This window comes from Electrophorus electricus, chromosome 19 (assembly GCF_013358815.1).
Source record: "Electrophorus electricus isolate fEleEle1 chromosome 19, fEleEle1.pri, whole genome shotgun sequence".
In the NCBI taxonomy this organism is placed as follows: domain Eukaryota; kingdom Metazoa; phylum Chordata; class Actinopteri; order Gymnotiformes; family Gymnotidae; genus Electrophorus; species Electrophorus electricus.
The window spans coordinates 2466910-2487611 of NC_049553.1; the positions used below are offsets into that span (position 1 = coordinate 2466910).

General features: G+C 38.9%; 2 protein-coding genes across 10 annotated transcripts in view; one reads left to right on the plus strand and one right to left on the minus strand.

The window, feature by feature from the left end:
- ank2b (ankyrin 2b, neuronal) overlaps positions 1-18019 on the plus strand; it is a 74008-nt gene extending 55989 nt beyond the window's left edge. For all 6 annotated transcript variants that reach the window (XM_027013111.2, XM_027013112.2, XM_027013113.2 and 3 more), the window contains 7 exons: positions 103-280; positions 397-472; positions 11781-11864; positions 12012-12176; positions 12295-12483; positions 12773-12864; positions 15324-18019. In XM_027013111.2, coding sequence (XP_026868912.2) covers positions 103-280; positions 397-472; positions 11781-11864; positions 12012-12176; positions 12295-12483; positions 12773-12864; positions 15324-15558 — 1019 coding nt within the window. In that variant the 3' untranslated portion in view covers positions 15559-18019. The remainder of the gene's footprint in view (positions 1-102; positions 281-396; positions 473-11780; positions 11865-12011; positions 12177-12294; positions 12484-12772; positions 12865-15323) is intronic.
- A 320-nt stretch (positions 18020-18339) lies between these two features.
- Positions 18340-20702, minus strand: part of camk2d1 (calcium/calmodulin-dependent protein kinase (CaM kinase) II delta 1) — a 47575-nt gene continuing 45212 nt past the window's right edge. For 3 of the 4 annotated variants that reach the window (XM_027013117.2, XM_027013118.2, XM_027013116.2), the window contains 2 exons: positions 20345-20576; positions 18340-20059 (listed from right to left, as the gene is read on the minus strand). In XM_027013117.2, coding sequence (XP_026868918.1) covers positions 20056-20059; positions 20345-20576 — 236 coding nt within the window. In that variant the 3' untranslated portion in view covers positions 18340-20055. Of the gene's footprint in view, positions 20060-20340; positions 20577-20702 lie in introns of those variants that run through there. The other variant, XM_027013119.1, reaches the window with a different exon arrangement.

Consider the following 20702-nt stretch of genomic DNA (forward strand, 5'->3'; position numbering starts at 1 on the left):
GTACCTCCATAAAATCACTCTTTACCTGCCACTGAGGAACTGTTTTGTAGCTTGGAATGATCTTACTTTTTAAAGTTATAACTATAATTATGTACTATCTAGGTTTTTCAGCTCTTCATGAAGACATGGACAGTCCTAGGTCAGGCAGGCATACAGAGATAAGGCCAGAATCTTGTCAGCAACCTCCAATGGTATCTGTGGAGGATCTTTCTTCTAGTATGTCTTCCCTCAATGATACCCAGAAAGAGAAAATGCAGACAGACATAGCTAAAAGTCCACAGTAAGTCACTTGAAAAACATTACCATTGCAATAATATATTTAATTTATTAATTTAATTTATTATTCAAACAAATAGTTTCTAAATTGTTCTGTATTTATTTAAATACACTTGCCAGGATGTTTGGAGGCTCAGCACAGTCTGGTTTTGAGATGATTGGTCTGAAGCAACATTTCCCAGGCGCTATCAAACAAGTAAGTCCTTTTTTTACCTTGTACAAAACTGTGCCATGGAGGCTCCAGTCTCAGCTGTATGGCCCACTTTACAAAGAGGGAGCTGTCCCCAAACAGCCATCTGAGAACCTACAGCATTCAGACCCATTTGATGATGACCCTCTTGAAGAGCTGGGAGCAGTTGGTGGTCAGTCTATGAACATCCCAATTATTAAGGATATTGGAGAGAATAATACTGCCACTGAATCATCAAGGAGCCAAAGACTCAGCCAGAAGCTAATAACCTTCACAGATTTTGGGGACACCTTGCAGGAATCTGATTATACTGAGGCAGATTTTAGTGAGCTCTCTGCAGAGCAAGCACCAGAGGATTATTTTTCCATATATGCTTCTCCCAGCTCACAAACCATCTCTCAGTTATCAAATGAAAGGACTTCTGAGAACATCACATTAGCACAAACTTCATCACTAATGCCAAGAGCACAGTGTGTGGCTAATATACCAAACCAGAAACCAGAGGCAAGGCCTGTGCCAGGAATGTTAGATAAACAAAGCTCAAGTGAGGAATACCTAAAGCGCCATGTTGAAGAGATTTCTGAGAAGTTTTACAGAACTCTCTTTGGTGAAAAGTATGTTTCTGCAAAGTTAACCAGCAAGAATATCAACATAGTTACAGAGACCTTTGAATCATCTGAATGTGAGCGCTCCAGTGTGAATAAAGTGGATTGTACCTTTCATGCTAACCCAGGGTGTAAACTAATGGCCTTAGAATTATCCAAAGTCACTGATGATCAAGTTCTGGAGTTGTCAGAGTTGTCTGCTGAACAAAATGTCATACCTTTTATTGCAACCTCAGAGGCAGCTGACACAAATATTTCAACTAAGGAGCAAGTGCAACATTTGATGCAGGAAACTTACAGATGTCCAATGAATCAACTCTTCCCTGAACATGAGGGTGACTTTGCAGTAAATGTCTCTTCTGTACTTACTCAGGTGTCACTTGACTCAGTAATTGGGCAAACACATGTTTCTTCAGATCCTGTAGTGACTGAATCTGGAGAATGTTGTACCAGAGAACAAAATAATGAAATAACCATGCCTGTTTCAAAGAGAACACCAATAATTTTAGAATACTCCCAAAATAGACAGACCAGCACAATATCTGGCACAGTTTCAGACTGTATACCTCTCTCATCAGGTATTTTGTCACAAACTGAATGTAGATCATTGTCACCAGATTCAGGATCTGAATATGTAGCTGGCCTGGATATGTCTTTATATGAATATCATTCCTTATCACCTGTATCTACAGTCTCATTGCCACTAGACTCACCGATACCATTTGAGTACAGATCAGGTTCATGTATGTTATTGGATGAATTAAGAGCATGTTCACCTAAATCCATATCATCAGGTACTGATGAGATACTATTTTCTCCTGACTCCCCCTTGCCTGATTTTAGACCAAATTCACCCCTACCACCAATTTGTGAACATAAAACACCTGAATTCACAATGCATGCTGAAGGTTGTGTACCTAATGATGAACATGACATATCTGCTGTGTGTACATCAAATACTCAGTTCACACCACAGACCTCTTATTTAGTTATTAATGAAATAGATAGACCATTTTCTCCAGAACCATGGATTCAGTATAGATCAGTTACACCTGAATCCAACGGATCCTTATTTTCTGAGTCGTACAATTGTGAAAGCTTAGACGGAGGAATATCCCCTGAGAATTATTCAGAATGTAGTCAATGTGCTGCTGATGAGGACTGTTTTAACAGACCATCCTCTGCTGGATCAACATCATCTTTGAATGATTTTAGGCCACTTTCTTGTGACTCACCGATACCCAGTTTTACACCAGAAGTATCTGACTTTCTATTGCAAGTAAAAGGACATGCGTCATTATCACCTCAATCTGAAATTTCAGATGTAGACTGCGAGCTGTCATTAGGATGGATGTTTGAATGTCAAACATCATGCCGTAACTCAGTAGCATCAGTGAATAAGTGGAGGTGCCTTTCCCCTGATTCACCTTTACCTAGCTTTGCTCAAAATGTCTGTGAGTTGCTAATGCCTATGAAAGAATGTAGATCTGAATCACCCGAGACAGATCTTTCAGACAGTGAATGTGGGCTTACTGTACCAACAATAACACCTGAATGCCGACCTTCATCACCTGAATCATTATCCTCACTAAATGAACACAGGCTTCTTTCATCAGATTCTCCAATACCAAAATTTACTTCAACTATTTGTGAATTGCATGCATTCATAAAAGGATATAGATCTGACTCACCTCATTCAGATCTTTCAGACAGGGAGTACAGGTCAATATCACCCATACCAGTATCTAAGAGTCAGCCATCTTCACCTGAATCAATATCATCTGTAAATGTACTTAACAGAATATCACAAGGTCCATCAAAAGCAGAATGTAGAATAGATGATGGCATCTCATTAGGTGTCAACAGACCATCACCATATGAGTTAGGATTATCAGATTTTTCTAGTTCTGATCCCAAGGTCTTAGAAGGATTACAGTCTGCTGATGTTTTAGGAACTGATAGCTCAAATAAACTTGCATTAGAGAGTAATTTACTTCCTGTTGCTACCAACTGGAACATACAGGTACAGAAAGAATTAACAGAAAATAAACAATTTACAACACCTGAAAAAGAGAATGCCCAGCTGTCTAAAACACACACATGTTCTGAATTGAGTGAATCTTCTTTGAGACATAAGAACAGTTCTCCCACAGACATTCCTGAAAATATGATCCAGCAAGGTATACAACTTGTGGAACCCAGTGCAAAAACAGTAAACCCCCCCATTAAATTCTCAGCCCATAAAATTGAGTCAACCACACAGATGACAGATATAGAATGTACTGAAAAGCCATTACATCAAGCTATCACTGAAACACTATCAGGTGTAGCCACCTATGTAAAATCCTCACCTCATGAGGCACCACAAACAAATATAACTAGTAAAAACCAGAACTTGGTTCTTGGAGAGAAACAAGCACATTCACCAAAATTATCAGAGTCATTTGTTTCTGAGCATCAGATTGTGTTTGTACCACTTGCAACAGATACAGCTGCAGAGCAATCTTCATTTGCATTAGCTACAGGTGAGTATAGACTTGTATATAAACCTGTTCTTAATAAACTTATTTCTAAAGTATATGACACACAGTACAAAGGTGAAACTTTTTTCTCTAAGCCAGGTGTTTTTGAGTACAGTGGTAAAAAGTGTCTTAGTGTGGAATACAATTATGACAATAGAGCAGATGACTCTAATTTTAAATTTGAGAGCCATCCCATTTTACCAGAGTCAATAAGTGAATATATACCGATGTCTACTAAATCAATAATGTTCCTAAAAGACATAAGAGCATCTTCCCCAGGGTCAGCAGTGTCAGTGAATAAGCTTAGGGCAATACCACAAGACTCACTAGTACCTGAGTTTGTAAGACAGTTGTCAGAATCAACCATATCAATGACAGGGCAAAGAGCTTTAAATCCCAAACCTATGATATCAGAAAACAAATACTACACCACTGATGATCAGTTCACTGTGATCCATTATAGACCCTTGTCACCCAGTTCAGCAGAATCAGAGGATGAGGGTCAACTGTTATCACTTGACACACCCATTCCTGAATTTAGGACGATTTCCACTGAGTGTGGTCTGCCAGTTTCTTTAGCATCAGATAAAGATAATGAGTTAAATATTTTTACCACGGCAGCATGTGAATACAGACCTTCATCATCTGTTTCTTTGGCATCATTTGATGAAAGCAGACCATTATCACCTGAATCACCTGTACCAGATTTCAGTCCATCTTTCCCTGAGAGTATTGTGCCATTTTATAGATACAGATCATGTTCACCTGAATCCATATGTTCAGATTCTATAGAATATGAATCATGTCTTGAAGATTTGCTCATCACTGAGCAGAGGACAGAGTCACCTAATTCATTTATATCTGATTTTGAAGACAGACCACATTCACCAGACTCTATAGCTGAATACAGGCCTATGTCACCTGAGTCTATGATCTTACTGTCAGATATTAGAAGATATTCACCTGAGTCATATGAGTCTGTGAACGCATACAGACCATTATCTCCGGATTCACCAGTACCGCAGTTCTCTGCTTTGTTTATTGAGTCAGTGCCAGTAACACGATGCAGGTCAACTTCTCCAGATTCTTTGGCATCAGATGTGGATTTTGAACTAAATGTTCTCACTGCTGCAGATTTTGATAATAGGTCATTATCACCACATTCAATAGCATCAGTAGACAAGAACAGACAATTATCAATAGACTCACCTATTCCTGATTTCAGAACAATGTTCAATGAAAGCACTCTGGCAATGTCTGGCTATAGGTCAAATTCAGCACTGTCAGTGGCTTCAGATTCTATAGAATATGAATCATCTGTTGAAGAGATTTTCACCAATGAACAGAGACCAGAGTCCCCCAAATCCTTAAAAACAGAAATTGACGAACGACGACTTTCGGCAGACTCCATTGCTGAATACTGGGCTATGTCACCTGAATCTATGATCTTAACAGCCATTAGAGGATCTTCACCAGAGTCAGTTAGTGAATGTAGACCATTATCTGTAGACTCACCAGTACCACAGTACTCAACAATGATTTTTGAACCACTACCACTATTTGGATGTAGATCATCCTCTACCGAGTCTTTAGCATCAGATAAAGATAATGAGTTAAATATTTTTACCACGGCAGCATGTGAATACAGACCTTCATCATCTGTTTCTTTGGCATCATTTGATGAAAGCAGACCATTATCACCTGAATCACCTGTACCAGATTTCAGTCCGTCTTTCCCTGAGAGTATTGTGCCATTTTATAGATACAGATCATGTTCACCTGAATCCATATGTTCAGATTCTATAGAATATGAATCATGTCTTGAAGATTTGCTCATCACTGAGCAGAGGACAGAGTCACCTAATTCATTTGTATCTGATTTTGAAGACAGACCACATTCACCAGACTCTATACCTGAATACAGGCCTATGTCACCTGAGTCTATGATCTTACTGTCAGATATTAGAAGATATTCACCTGAGTCATATGAGTCTGTGAACGCATACAGACCATTATCTCCGGATTCACCAGTACCGCAGTTCTCTGCTTTGTTTATTGAGTCAGTGCCAGTAACACGATGCAGGTCAACTTCTCCAGATTCTTTGGCATCAGATGTGGATTTTGAACTAAATGTTCTCACTGCTGCAGATTTTGATAATAGGTCATTATCACCACATTCAATAGCATCAGTAGACAAGAACAGACAATTATCAATAGACTCACCTATTCCTGATTTCAGAACAATGTTCAATGAAAGCACTCTGGCAATGTCTGGCTATAGGTCAAATTCAGCACTGTCAGTGGCTTCAGATTCTATAGAATATGAATCATCTGTTGAAGAGATTTTCACCAATGAACAGAGACCAGAGTCCCCCAAATCCTTAAAAACAGAAATTGACGAACGACGACTTTCGGCAGACTCCATTGCTGAATACTGGGCTATGTCACCTGAATCTATGATCTTAACAGCCATTAGAGGATCTTCACCAGAGTCAGTTAGTGAATGTAGACCGTTATCTGTAGACTCACCAGTACCACAGTACTCAACAATGATTTTTGAACCACTACCACTATTTGGATGTAGATCATCCTCTACCGAGTCTTTAGCATCAGATAAAGATAATGAGTTAAATATTTTTACCACGGCAGCATGTGAATACAGACCTTCATCATCTGTTTCTTTGGCATCATTTGATGAAAGCAGACCATTATCACCTGAATCACCTGTACCAGATTTCAGTCCATCTTTCCCTGAGAGTATTGTGCCATTTTATAGATACAGATCATGTTCACCTGAATCCATATGTTCAGATTCTATAGAATATGAATCATGTCTTGAAGATTTGCTCATCACTGAGCAGAGGACAGAGTCACCTAATTCATTTGTATCTGATTTTGAAGACAGACCACATTCACCAGACTCTATACCTGAATACAGGCCTATGTCACCTGAGTCTATGATCTTACTGTCAGATATTAGAAGATATTCACCTGAGTCATATGAGTCTGTGAATGCATACAGACCATTATCTCCAGATTCACCAGTACCACAGTTCTCATCACTTTTTTTTGAATCATTACATGTAAAAGTATCCCCTGATTCACCTAAACCCGTGTATGAGCAAGGAGTTCCTGATTCTGAGTTTAGTTTTTGTTTTTCGGACTTTGACCCAGACATAAGACCAGACTCACCTGAATCAGGAGTACAACAGAATGCAATCAATCAGGTCTTCCCTGACTCCTTAAATAAATACAAACCTATGTCACACCAGACACTTTCTTTAGAAAGACATATATCCTCACTGGAGCCTTCCTCTGCATTTAATGAGTTTAGTCCGGTATCATCAGATTTACACGTTCCTGAGACAAAGAACAAGGATATGCCAATAAAATTCTACAGATCAGATTCTCCTGAATCAGTAACATCAGATGTAGAATTTGAGTTGAATGTGCTTTCATCTCCAATTACTGATTGTAGACCTTGGCCACAAGACCCAACAGAAGATACCACATGCAGGGAAATGTCAGGTACATCATTTTTTGAAAACTTTGCAGTAAGGGAAATCCCATGGACTGAAAACAGACCTTTATTTATAGACTCCTCACCAGAGAACATTCAGCTAACACAGTCAAACATACATATAAAAGATGTTAGATTGCACACTTCAAGAGACTTTGTCCATTCAACAAGTGATCCAGCAGTATCTGAAACTAAACTTGAACCTCTGCTTAAGGAGACTGTCCAAATGGTGCCTCAATACAAACTTGTATACAAAACTGTTCCTTTGAGCCTTAGAACTCATATATATGACCCCCAATATAGGGGTGAAAGCTTCTTTCCTAAAACCGGCATGTTTGAGTATGTTGGCTGTAAAATGGAAATTGTCCAGAGTTGTTGCCCAACAGACAAGTCAGTCAGCATCACAGACCAATATGGTAAGACACTATCTGATGCACTTGAGACTTCACAAATTTCCAAGTGTGACTCTGATAGTGTGCATGTATCTCATAATAATCAGACAGAATACATAAGTTCATCATTATTGCACTCAAGGAAGCAAGCTAGGGAATCTTGTGAATCTACTGAGGAAAATTATTCATCAGTCCCTGATTCCTTAGGTTTGTACACACCCCTGGAACATGAATATCATATAGAAATGTCAGACCATAGAGTTTCTTCACCAGAATCTGTTACATCCTTAAATGCATTCAGACATCTCGAACCTGATTCACCAGTAGTCATGCATATGCCTGCATTGCCTTATACAGGGTGGGTACACTTTGAAAGCCGACCATCTTCACCAGATTCAGTTTGCTCTATAAATGAATTCAGAAGACTTTCACCTGATTCTCCCATACCTGACTTCTTAGTCTATTTACCAGTTCCAAATGAGCATGAATTTCAGTTTAGGCCATTGTCAGTGACAAATAAATCAAGTATAATGGAAATATCACCAATAAGCTCTGATTTACAAGAATTTGATTTGACTTTGGTGCCTTTGGAAAATCCATACTCAATGCATTCACAATCAGTAGAACCAGACACTGAGCAAAGGCCAATATCCCCTATTTCTGAGATATCCAAATGTGATTCTGAATCAATTTCACCCTTCTCTGTTTCATTTGAGTCTGCATGCAGATGCCCATCCCCTGAAGCGTTAGAGATGGAATCTAATCATGCTTTTACACCTGATTCTCTGATATTTGAAATAGATTACTGCCCAGAATCCCCTGAGTCAGTAACATCTGAAACACAGTGCAAAGATTCACTTGATGAAAGCCCAGTTTTGGCAACATCTTTACATAAAGTTGTAACGCAAGTCAAGGAAACTCACACCACAAGCAATGCTGCATTGCTCCATGTTGTGTCAGCTGAAAAGGATAGACCAAAAACTGTGACCATCTGTGAATCATATTTAACAATGGCAGAGCCTAAAGAACAGTCCCAGAGGTCTTTCAATGATGACCTGAATAGTGGTAGTGAAACATTACCTTCCTATCAAGACGTTTTCTCAGTATCAGTGGAAAAGAACATTGAATGCAGACAGGAACTGCATTCACAAAACAAGGAAGTAAAGAAACCATCAGCAGATGATGAAGGAGATGGTGTTGTTAAAAGCACTCAAGGAGATAATCAAACAGCAGGATTTGAAGTTAAAGAATTTGAGTTTCAGGACAAAGAGGATATTAAAGAAAGCTCTTACACCACCAAGGAACTAGAGTGTCAGGAATCCGATTCAGGGGTAAGAAGCTTAGCATGTCACTGTACTGGAGGAATGCTTTAACATTTGTGACATGGTGGAAGGATCAGTTTTCATTCTTCTGGATCCAAATAACAAATCAGCCCTAAATGAATAACCCTTATGGATTGTATTGTCAGACAGTGTGGTGGATTTTGGCTAACTTACTAATCTTTATATACATATACAGAGAGGTTTCACATTGTCTGTGAAGCATGGCTTGTTGTAAAGAGATTCTGTGTGATTTTTGGCTTTCAAGGCATTTTCAGTTGATCTCATGACTGTGAAAGATGAGTATCAGTGCATGTTCTTTAAAGCAAATGGTGCCACAGTGTAGATTTGATGCTCAACCTTAATTCCTTTTCAGGCTCTTCAAGACAAAGTTTCAGAAAAGGATATTCAGTTCAAAGCACAGGTTATAAAAGGGTTAACTCTGAATCAAGGTACCCCATGTTCTACTGCTTTGCTTAAGGATGCCACTGTCAGTGAGGAAAGCTCATCAATAGTCCAAGATTGTGGTAAAGTGGCCATTTTGGAACACAAGCTAAAATTAATTTCATCTTCTTTCTGCAGTGAATCATCCCTAGAACCAGGTATAAGTGACACAAAGTCTCTACTCAGTATACCTGAGGGAAACACATTTCTTAGTCCTGATTTGGAAGATGTTCATCCCATGACATCCTTCAACAAATCACTCAAGCCGTGTCAGATACATACAACTCCTTTCCAGTTTTATCTGCGAGAGTCTCATAGAACAGTGACACCTAATTTAAGCAGCTCCGCTTCACCCATTTTTAGTTCTAATGATACCCCTCCTGCCTACAGAGATGTGGTTTTAAGGTCTTTGAGGACACTATCTGCAAGCACTGCAACTGATCTGAGTCCTCTTTCGCCTGTCTTTAGTGAATCGGATTCTGACAAAGAGCCTTATACACATTCACTATTATCTACTGAAAATCTGCTTGTTGGGGCCACTGACTATCTTCAGCTTTCCCCTGACTTCCAGAAGGTTCTTTCAGAATTTGAGAAAACATTAGCAACCCTTGATAGAGATAAGCCAGGACTGGTCTCCAGTGATACCACATTGGAGCCTAGTTCCAAGGAAATGACTCGTGAACTCAAGATATCTGAACAATCAACAGAACCTACAGATGACTTTAGGCTGTTGGATGTTGATCTGAAAGTTAAAAAAAGCCCTGCCCATGCAGATAGTTTAGAGTCAGAACCTGAGTTCTTTGATTGCCAACAAACATTTTCAGATGTATCTGAGCCAGAAGTGAAATCAGAACTTTTAGATGTGCCTGACACTATTTACAAGGTTGAGGAACTTCCATCTTTGCCAAGTAGCCCAGGCTTTGACTCTTTGAAATATACCTCCAACCTAAGAGAACATGTAGAAAGAGAGGATAACCAATATCTTATATCCTGGGGCGGTGAGGAACTTGATTTGCCCTTCATTCTTAAGTCAGAGGAATACATAGATGAACATGGTGAAAAGATGGCATACCCTTATGGATATGCAGGTGAACACCCCTATGCTGAAGAGATACCTCCAAGGGAGGAAGCCCAATATGATGACGATGATGCTCTAGGAAGGGTAAGCCTTTGAGCATGAGTGCAACTGTGGCTTGTGCTTATTGTTTTCTAGGTAGAATGCAGAAAGCCCCTATCCCAAGCTCATGTCCTGACCTCTACAAAACTTAATTTTTTTTTTGTCTGCACGCATGCAAATTTGATCACATTTTAAAGGTGTGATATATTATTACAAATGAAATTACTCATTGTCTATGTGACAGCGAGATGACTGGACTTGTAGCTGGACTTCTGGACCTGATACCTTGTTGCTTTTTCCCTTTAACACCTTGGAATTAATTTTGGTTGGCCCTCATTTCCATAGTGCATTCTGTATGTACATTAACCCTAAACAATACTTACACAGTAATTAACCTGTTTTAAATTCAGTATATTGAGTCCAATAATTAATAAAAATAAAATATTAGCTATTATAACAAGTAATTTACATAATGCACCTTGGACCAAATTTGAAACCTGGAACCTTATTAGTGCACTGGCTTTGCATGCATTGACATGCAAACATTAAAAAAATGGGCCTAAAGTTTATTCGATACCAGTGATGCATCTTCGACTCTCAGGAAATAGCAGAGGAGCTAGGCTTGCTGTCTGATAGCTCAGAGGAAGAGGTGTTAACTACCCGAGTGGTACGACGCAGAGTTATAATCCAGGTATTTGTTTGGATGTGCATGTTATAATATTAGGTCCTGTTTCTCCCCGTCTTGTTTATTGTGCAAGATTGAACTCTATATGGACTATTTATGCACTGAGGTACTGATGTAATTTAGTAAAGTCTAGCTTAGCTCACACATTGGTTTTCTGCTTTACTCCCCCCCAGTGAGTCTGGCAGCACACAATGTGCAACCAAGCATTAATTATCCACACAATCGGGCAGGGTCCCTTAATGACAAGTTTCCTCTCTAGGGAAGTTTCTAGATAAGTTATAAGACAATGACCTATTAGGTCAAGAGGGCAGGTTCCTTGCTGATTTTATTTATCAAATACTAGGCAAGGAATTTAGCCATTTGTCTTGTATAGTATTTTTCATTATTTACATTAATATCAGGTTACAATGTGTCTGGTTGGTTAGTTGGTGCCAAGAGCAGAATGCAAAAAGTCATAGTTGGTAGATTCTAAAGCCTGATGTGGATGATACCAGGCAGAAGCAGACATTTCAAAAGATAAATGTTTCCCACCCATTCATGTTGCACATTATAATTTTTAATGTTCACATTGGCTGTGTATAAACTGTATATTTAGCACTTGGCGACTATTTGTCGGGTGGTCTGTTGTTGTTTTTTAAATATTCCCCTCTATTTGACCCCACGTGTCTCTACTGTACAGTATGAGTTGACACTGACTTTGTTTTATCTAGGGGGACGAGATGCCTGAGATTCCCTCTCAAGCAGTGACTGAGGAGCAATATGTGGATGAGCATGGAAACCTGGTGGTCAAAAAGGTAACATGATAGTTCTCACTTTAGTATGGAATAACTGCATTGTTTTTTTTCACTTTTCAAATTTTCATTCTTTAATGTCCAGTAAATCTTTGATTGTAAAGCATATTTTAGGTATCAAATCTTTTATCTTTTCTTGTGTTCACACAGATCACAAGAAAGATAATCCGCAAGTATGTATCGGCGGATGGAGTAGAGCAAGTGGACCTAATGGTAGAGGGAGGTCAGCAAGAAGCTATCGCTGTGGATGACACCGATGGTTTCTCCAAAGTGGTGAAAAGGACTGTGGTAAAAAGTGGGGGAGGTCAGACCAAGGTGGGTGTGTTTTCTGCATTCATCTACTGTCATTTGCAAAATGCAATATACTGTATGCTGATACTGTATTGCCCATGATGAGGTCTGCCAATAAGAACTAAGAAATCTCAAATTGCAGGTGACGTTTTCGGAACAATTACCCGCTGGTGGGGCAACAGCCTCTAAATTTGAAGTAGAGCCTGTCCAAGGTCGGAAAGTCAGCAAGGTCATCAAAACCATGGTGGTGCAGGGGGAACGGATGGAAAAGCACATCGGTGATCCATCGCTGTCAGCAGATCTCCCCTCAGCAAAAGACGACTTTGAAAAGGCTCGTATCATCATGCTATTGAACGTTTATATAGAAGCAAATGTAATAGAACATTTAAGCTTTGAATCGTCTCTCTTATGTCTTGAAGTGTTATCTCTTAATTTTAAGAATGAATTTACAGAGGAATCTTTTTCTGCCAAAGCAGGGATATTTTGGTGTAAAACCTTGCATATTTATTAAAATACTTTTAGTTTTTTTATACTTACAAATACTCCTCACTTCTGATCACATTTAGCAGTTTCTTTCATGTCTTCAATGCTTTCCTTCATATTTGTTCTGTAATATCCAGGCTTTGAGTTATGCAGGAGACTTTGAGAAAGTTATCTTGCCTCATTTAGTGGAGAAAGAGATCGTGACGGAGGACGGATCTGTGGTCAGAAGGTCTGGATAGTGACTTGATCATGTGTGATTTAGGAGCAAAGTGTAACCGATGAGTGAATTTTAAATTGAGTGTGGCATGTAACATTTCCTGCATATACACTCTGTGCACAATTATTAGGCAAGAGAGTATTTTGACCATAGCATAATTTTTATGCATATTTTCCAACTCCAAGCTGTATAAACTTGAATGCTTATTGGATGTAAGCATATCAGGTGATGTGTATTTGTGGAATGAGGAAGGGTGTGTGTAAGGGTTGGCACCAGGCCGAGGCCCCCTCTGGCCACCAGAGGGAGGCCTCGAGTCAACCATACCATTAATCAGGCTTAACACCCAACAGCTGGGCTAGAGCTTATATAAGCCCAGTGAGCCAGTCATTCTTTGCTGGGTCTTTGCCAAAGTTCTGAGCCAAGCTCCTAGTCGGTAACTTTGGGTATTGAGGTCTGTGAGCCCTTATGATACACCTCACTTCTGTGCTGTGAGGGTGTCTGTGTTTTTACACGTCCTCTCCAGTTTTCCCCCTTGTGCTACACCTTACTTCTGCGCTGTGAGGGTGTCCATGTTTTTACACGTCCCCTCCCCTCTCCAGTTTTCCCTCTTGAGTCTGTCTCTCTCCTGAGGCTTCCCTTAGCCATTCACGTTCCTCCCCATTTTCTGGTTTTGTTTGGGAAGTTTTAGTTTGGTTTCCCCAGTGCATCGTGGTTGCCATTTCTTCCCGTGGTGTCCTTTGTTCTCCCTTTTTCCACGCTTGGCATGGTGTTTTGTTTTTCCTCTTGTTTTACCTGATCCAAGATCTAACTGTTCTGCACACGGGCCCACCATCATTAGAGCATGGTTGCTCACCCAGTAAGATGTTGGTATCATCACTCATCCGACCTGGGTTCAAACCCATGTTACAGTGTGGTCTAAGGAGATCAACACCCTATATTAATATTCGCATAATTATTAGGCAGCTTCTCTTCCTCAGGCAAAATGGGCCAAAAAAGAGATTTAACTGACTCTGAAAACTAAACAATTGTAGAAAGTGTTTCAGAGGGATGCAGTACTCTTACAATTACTAAAATAATGAGGCATGATCACAGAATCACCGCTTTGTTGCAAATAGTCAACAGGATCGCAAGAAATGTGTTGAGAAAGAAATGCAAATTTAACTGCCAAAGATTTGAGAAGAATCAAATGTGACGTGACCAGGAAGCCATTATCCTCCAGTGCTGTCATATTCCAGAACTGCAATCTACCTGGAGTGCACAGAAGTACAAGGTGTTCAGAACTCAGAGACATGTCCAAGGTAAGGAAGGCTGAAACCTGACCACCACTAAACAAGACCCATGAGGTGAAGGATCAAGTTGTATATCTGAAGACAGATTTTTCTGGTTTTATGGACTGATGAGACGAGAGTGATTCTTGCCGGAGCAGATGTTTGGGCCCATCGCTGGATCAGTAACGGGCACAGAGCTCCACTTTGACTCAGACGCCAGCAAGATGAGCTAGTTGGACCTTTTGGGTTGAAGATAGCCACTGTATGGTTAGCCAGTAAAGGCCTTAAAAGATGAAAGAATAATGACTTGGTCCCCTTCCTCGCGTGACCTAAACCCTATTGAGAACTTGTGGGTCCTTCTTAAACAGAAGACAAAAAAAACAAGTACAGCTCTCTGAACAGTGTCTGGGATGCTATGTTTTCAGCTGCTCAAAAAGTTGATTGTCAACAGATAGACTGCATAAATGGAAGGCTTATGACTGTTGTTGACTTATTTATCTATCTATTTATTTATTTATTTTTTGAAATGTTAGAAATGTTTATTTGCAAATTTTGAGTTGTTCGTTTTCTTATTCTAACTTTAACAGATGAAAATAAACAAGTGAAATGGGGGGAAAATGTCCATTTTTCATTTAGTTGCATAATAATTCTGCACAATAATAGTTGCCCAATACTTATGCAGACATAAATATTCTCCTAATAAAGCCAAAACCTCACTTTTACTTTCTTAAATATTCAGGTTTGAGGTTTATTAACATTTTTGTATTGACTGAGAGCACTAGTTGTTCAATAATCAAATGACTCCTCAAAAATACAACTTGCCTAATAATTCTGCACACAGTGTATAACCTTAACTAATAGAGCTTTAATACCTGCTAACATGCTCTTTTCAAAGCCCTAATCAGGCCCAATGAGTGCCGCAATTCAAAGTTTGCAGTATAAAAAACTGGACTATAGGTTGTAGAAATTCCCAGTTATGGCTGTAAAGCTTAAACACATGCTTGTGTGTGTGTTCAGTGAACTTGCTAATATCTGTAAACGTTTGTCTGATCATTAAAAAGAAAAACGGTTTTTAAAATGCATTGCATTAGGTCACTTCCAGGGCACAAGGAAGAGTAAATGAGTGATGCTGAGATGGCCAAGCGGTATGCACTACGAGCGCTGTGTGCTAACTCTCCTTGTTCATGCTGGTGCATGTTGCAGGATCCGCATGCATAAGACATGTACTCAGAAGAAGACAGTGGTGAGGGATGGCCAGGGCAAACACATGCACTTGGAGCAACTGGAAGACACAGCGGAGGCCCTGCGCCCTGATGACCTCCAGCAGCACCTGCACCAACTGCTCCAGCGCTACTGCACCCCGGATGTGACCAACAAGCCGGAAACGGGAGAGGCGGAGGGGGGGGGGGACAGAAGAGGAAAAGCAGGACGAGAATAACCCATTTTCCACAGCCTAGTCAAAGTGTGCTTTTCACATATACTCGCTGTGCGGCAAGCATCCTCAAAACCATGGCAGAATATCAGATTATGAGCCACATGCTCATCACTCTGTTCCTTCACTACCACCATGACAGACCCCTTCCCTGTTTCAGGGCCCCATCTTAGATTTCATCTTATTTTCTCCATTACAATAAAGCACTTTGTAATGGATTGTAAGTTTAAATTTCTCTTCTTTGGATATTGGTCCCAAGTTCTGCTCTTATTTTCTGTTTGTGACCAAAGACAGTTTTATTTTCCCAGTGATATTTCTTGTTTAATTATTTTGACTGTTGTAGTAGAAAATATGAACATTATCCTAAATATGTTACAAAAGGGTCATCTTGGACATTAACCTCTTTCTGCAAGATAGCTGATAACATAGGACATGTAAATATGAAATAAAATGTATTCAATTGAAAATGAAGGGGAAAACTGCAGCATGTACCTGCTGAACATTTGCACCAACACACTACTTCAATTAAGCATATTACCAATCATTTACTCAAATTCTGTCCAGATGCTTTCGATAGATAACCGATTCTTTAATATCTGTTACTAGGGCATGTTTGCCAGATACCACAAAGGCAGGTATAAGTTGGGACAGTATTGAGGTTGTGTAGAAATGGAATGAGTGCTATTGTGCAGTTCTCCATAATACCAGAATGAGCTTGAATAATTGGTATTCAGTATAAATGTGAAATCACTGTCACCAGTCTGCTGCCATGGTTTATTGAATACTAGATTTTGACATGCTTGCCTTTAATGTGCATTTAGAAAGTCATATTGAATGAAAGCTTGGCAAACTGTTCCCCACTCATGCGCTTTGTTTTTCTGTTGGTCCGTCCACATATTTTCATGAGGCCACAACAGCTTTGCACGGTGGACTTGGTCTGCCCTAACTATGTATAGTGTGTGTATTTCCTCACTATGTTAACCTCCAGTCACAACAATGCTACCCCCTTGTATGTGTAAGTGAAAGTAGCAATCATGAAAGTTTTGTTCATTTAATCTATATTTCTTTGTACATTGTCCAGTTCTTAAGCATTCACAATTGTTTAAAGGGTGGATGTTGTTAATGGGTGAGTTTCCATTTGTGACTCTCAAAAAAGACTCTTTCTGTGCTTGTGATCTTGAGTCTAATTGTTTCCCATATTAGTGGCACACGTACAGTAATGAGGGTTTCAGAACACTGTGAACAAAGCTCATCAGATGTATGAGGAACGCAAAGAGAATGTGGATTTGGATTTGATTTGATTTGTTTTTATTTCTGATATTTCAAATGGTGTAAAATAAAAGAAAGTGGTAATCTCACATTGATGCCATTTTCCTAAGTATTGTTTCCCCCCTCTAGTCCATTACTAATATAAACAAAAAGGGCCATTCAAGACGTGAAAAGTAAAAAGTGAATTTTTGCAAAGGTCTGAAATATATTATTGCTTTGATATATTACTAACAGGAATAGACGTTGGGACTAGAATATAAATAAAAACAATTATAAGGATGCAACAATCTTTTATGGTTTCATATTTTTGCTTCCCTTACTTTCACAGCATCATGGCTATTTACCTTTTTAAAATAGCATACTGTACAATCTTTTGATTGAAATTTTTAATTACATGACTATAGTGGCAGTGGCACTTGCATGATGAATACCAAATATGAGAAAAGAACTGTATCTTAAAATCAACCTGTAGATTAAAAATGCTTTTCAGCTAACATGAACTTTCAAAATGTACTTTAATTTACTTAATTATGCATAGAACTGTGCAAATGCACAGTAACTGCAAATTTAATGTAAACTTGAACGATATTTTGCAGTGTTCAATAAAATGTTCTTTCTAGGCAAACAAGCAACACATAACCCAGACAAATGTTGTTTGTTCAGTTTACCATGACACAGACAAATACTACTAGAAGTGAAAAGGGAAGAGAGACCTCTTTCTACGTGGTCGGTAAATTACAGATCTATTCCAAACATCAATTTATTCCTACTCTTTGTTTATTTGGTCTTGCCCATAGAGAATGTGTGTATGTGTGGATGTTCTCAGTGGTTTTCTTAATGCAAGTAGCAAGTTGTCTTTTTACAATAAACAAGTAGCATGAGCACTGCAAAGCTGTTCTTGAAATGTATTACCATCTTAAAAAGAAAAATAATGGAATCCAGAGAGTATAAACAGTCACTTATCTGTTCCCGATTCATGGCAAATGCAGTCCAGGACTGATGCTGTTTGGTATTGTTCGTCATAATGCATCCTTGTAATCAAAAATGAAATTCAAATTTCCTGAATACACATCTTGTTTCCATGTTGGTGATTACGTACATATGGCCATCTATAAGGGCATGTATTAATGACTAAGTGAATATCAAAAACCAGCAGCTGCAGTGTATAAATTACATAATAAATTGGACATGTAGTTCATGTGGTGATGCCTGAGTTTCTTCTGCACCTGAAATGCATTGTTATGATCACTGGAGTAGTATGGAAACATGGACTTTGTAAAGAAGAAATTGCAACTTTTAGGAAACCATAAAAATTGGAAATGTTTTCCAAAACACCAAGCTAGAAGTCCAATCTGTAAAACAATTGAATGAAAATCCTAATTGTAAATTAGGTATATGTGATTTATTAAGTATGGACATCATTAGCCTGATCAATGCACAGATAATACATAAACATAAATCAATGTTTCTTTATTTAGGTGTAGAATCTTAAAAAAATAAATACCAATGAGGGAGAAATCAGGGGCTGCACAAATTTCACATTTTATTGATACTTTTATTGACATACCCTCTTTAGCTGTCCTCACATTTGCCCTTAGTGTACAAATTTGTGTCACTGGGTTTTTTCTCAGTTTGAAGATCAATGGGGCTTTTCCACCCCCTCTTTAGAAAAAAAAAAATCATAAAGAACAGAAAAATGTGATAAAAAAACAAAACAAAAACAAACCAAACAAAAACCCAGCATCAACATCCTGACCCAACAGATTTCCTTCTGTATTAACACTGGAAATTATAAACAATCCCCCCACCCCTACATCAAAAACAACAAAAAACAAAAACAACAAAAAGTGTTTGTGGTTGTTTCAAGTTTGTTAGTCTATAAGTATAGTTCTATTTATGAACATTCCTAAATATTGCCTTTTTATTGATATGTCAGCTCCATTTGCATAATGGCAACAGTGACATTTTTTTGCAAACATACATGTTTTTGAACCCAGTTTAGTTTCATGATTAAAACATGCCCCCCTCTTTGTTTTTTTTTTAAATGGAAATGTCTGAAATATAAATGCATAAAACTTTATTTGACTTAGATCAAGGAACCATCAAGATGCACACGATACTGAGCACACATACCTACCAGAAGGAGTGACGATGAGTTAGGAGTAGAGTAAGACATTTCATGCAGTACTTAACAGACCTAAGGTTACTACATCAATGAAGGATTGAAAATTTGAGGACTTTTGAGAATACCTCATTAATTGATTAGCACACAATATAAAAATGAAAACAAAACCATAAAACTCTCACAATAAGTCAGCAAAATAAAATTCTGATTGAGCAATTGTGTTCATTGGTGTAGTACATGTTTGTTACATTCTTCAGTTACAAATATTTTTGTCTTTCTACTGTGTTCATGTGCTAACACACAAAGGATAGCAAACTATTTGCCAAAATGTTCCCCCTGTCAGTATTACAACACCACTGATGCTAATCCCACTAAGCCCTAGTAAACAGAACAGAACAAAGCTTAAACTAAGATCACAAACTGTCAATACTCTAAAATGATAATGCAAGAATAGCAATTCACACAACTTCACAAAAGGCTTATACATCACCAAAAACAAAAGCAAGCTCGTTTGTCAAATTCATAATTTTTCTGCCATATTGCACTTCAATTAGAAATATAGAAAAGCACTGACATGAACCAAACTGAAAGGAGCGGGCTATGCTTCTATCTATATTCTTGATGTGACAATGACATATCGCATCTAGATTAGTATTCACTCTAATGATATGGATTTTTCACACTGTTGTGTCTGTGTACCGCTTATAACTTGGTATAATTTTGTATATATAGACAGGTCCATTTCCTGATGTAACCTCACCCAAATATATAACAGCGATAATGACTTTTTTTCACCATAGAAAATTTAAACATTTAAAAAAAGATAAAAGTCTACCTAATAAGAACATGCTTTCCACATAAATGCCTTATGAGGAGAGCATGTGAATAGAACACATGCACACACATACATACATCCTGATACAAAATGATTCACTGATTCTCCACCCCTGCGTCGGCTAAGTCCAGCAGTGACGATATGTAAACAAGACTGACAGGGCTGAGAACCTGTGATAGGTGGGGTTTTGGTGTGACAGACACTTGGTTGGTGGGACCAGAGCTCATCTAACATGAAGTGTCTTCATTTGAGCAGCCCTTCTCAGGAGGCCTCATTAACTGCAAAATCAAAAAACACGTCATATCCGTAGTTACATACAAAAAAACCCCCCAAATTAACACTCTTATGATCCATTTTGACTTTTAAGGTCTGAAGTTTAGCCTTCTAATATGGATATTGTGACATTTATTTTTGAGCTTTTACATAGGCACTTTAGATAATAATTATTAGAGCAATCACGGAGAATCTCTATGGTTACTAAAACACCTTAAGCCAGACACACGCATGAGCCCCTGTGCACAGGCACAATGTCACAAACGGCAACAGGCACATAGTGCACTCACTTGCTGGGTACAGTTGGCGAGCCGGAGCGGTGGAAGTGGACATTCTGCCACTTGCTGTCGCGGCGGTGCCATACTCGGGTCTCCTCTGACTGCATGGTACGAGGCATGTTGCTGGCATCCATGTACTGGGTCAGCCGGATGTAGGCTATGCAGGCGGCATCCTCGCCGAGCAGGTGCACGTGGGGATTCAGCAGGATAGTATGCACGGCACGCCTGTGGCTTTTGGAGAGAGCTGGCGGGGAAGGAACAACGGGAAACGGTCACGAGGCTCGCCGTTACAAACTGAGGTGGAAGAAGAAATTAAATGAAAAAACATCTGCAGATTCAGGGGGAATTGCTAACTGATTTGATATTTGCT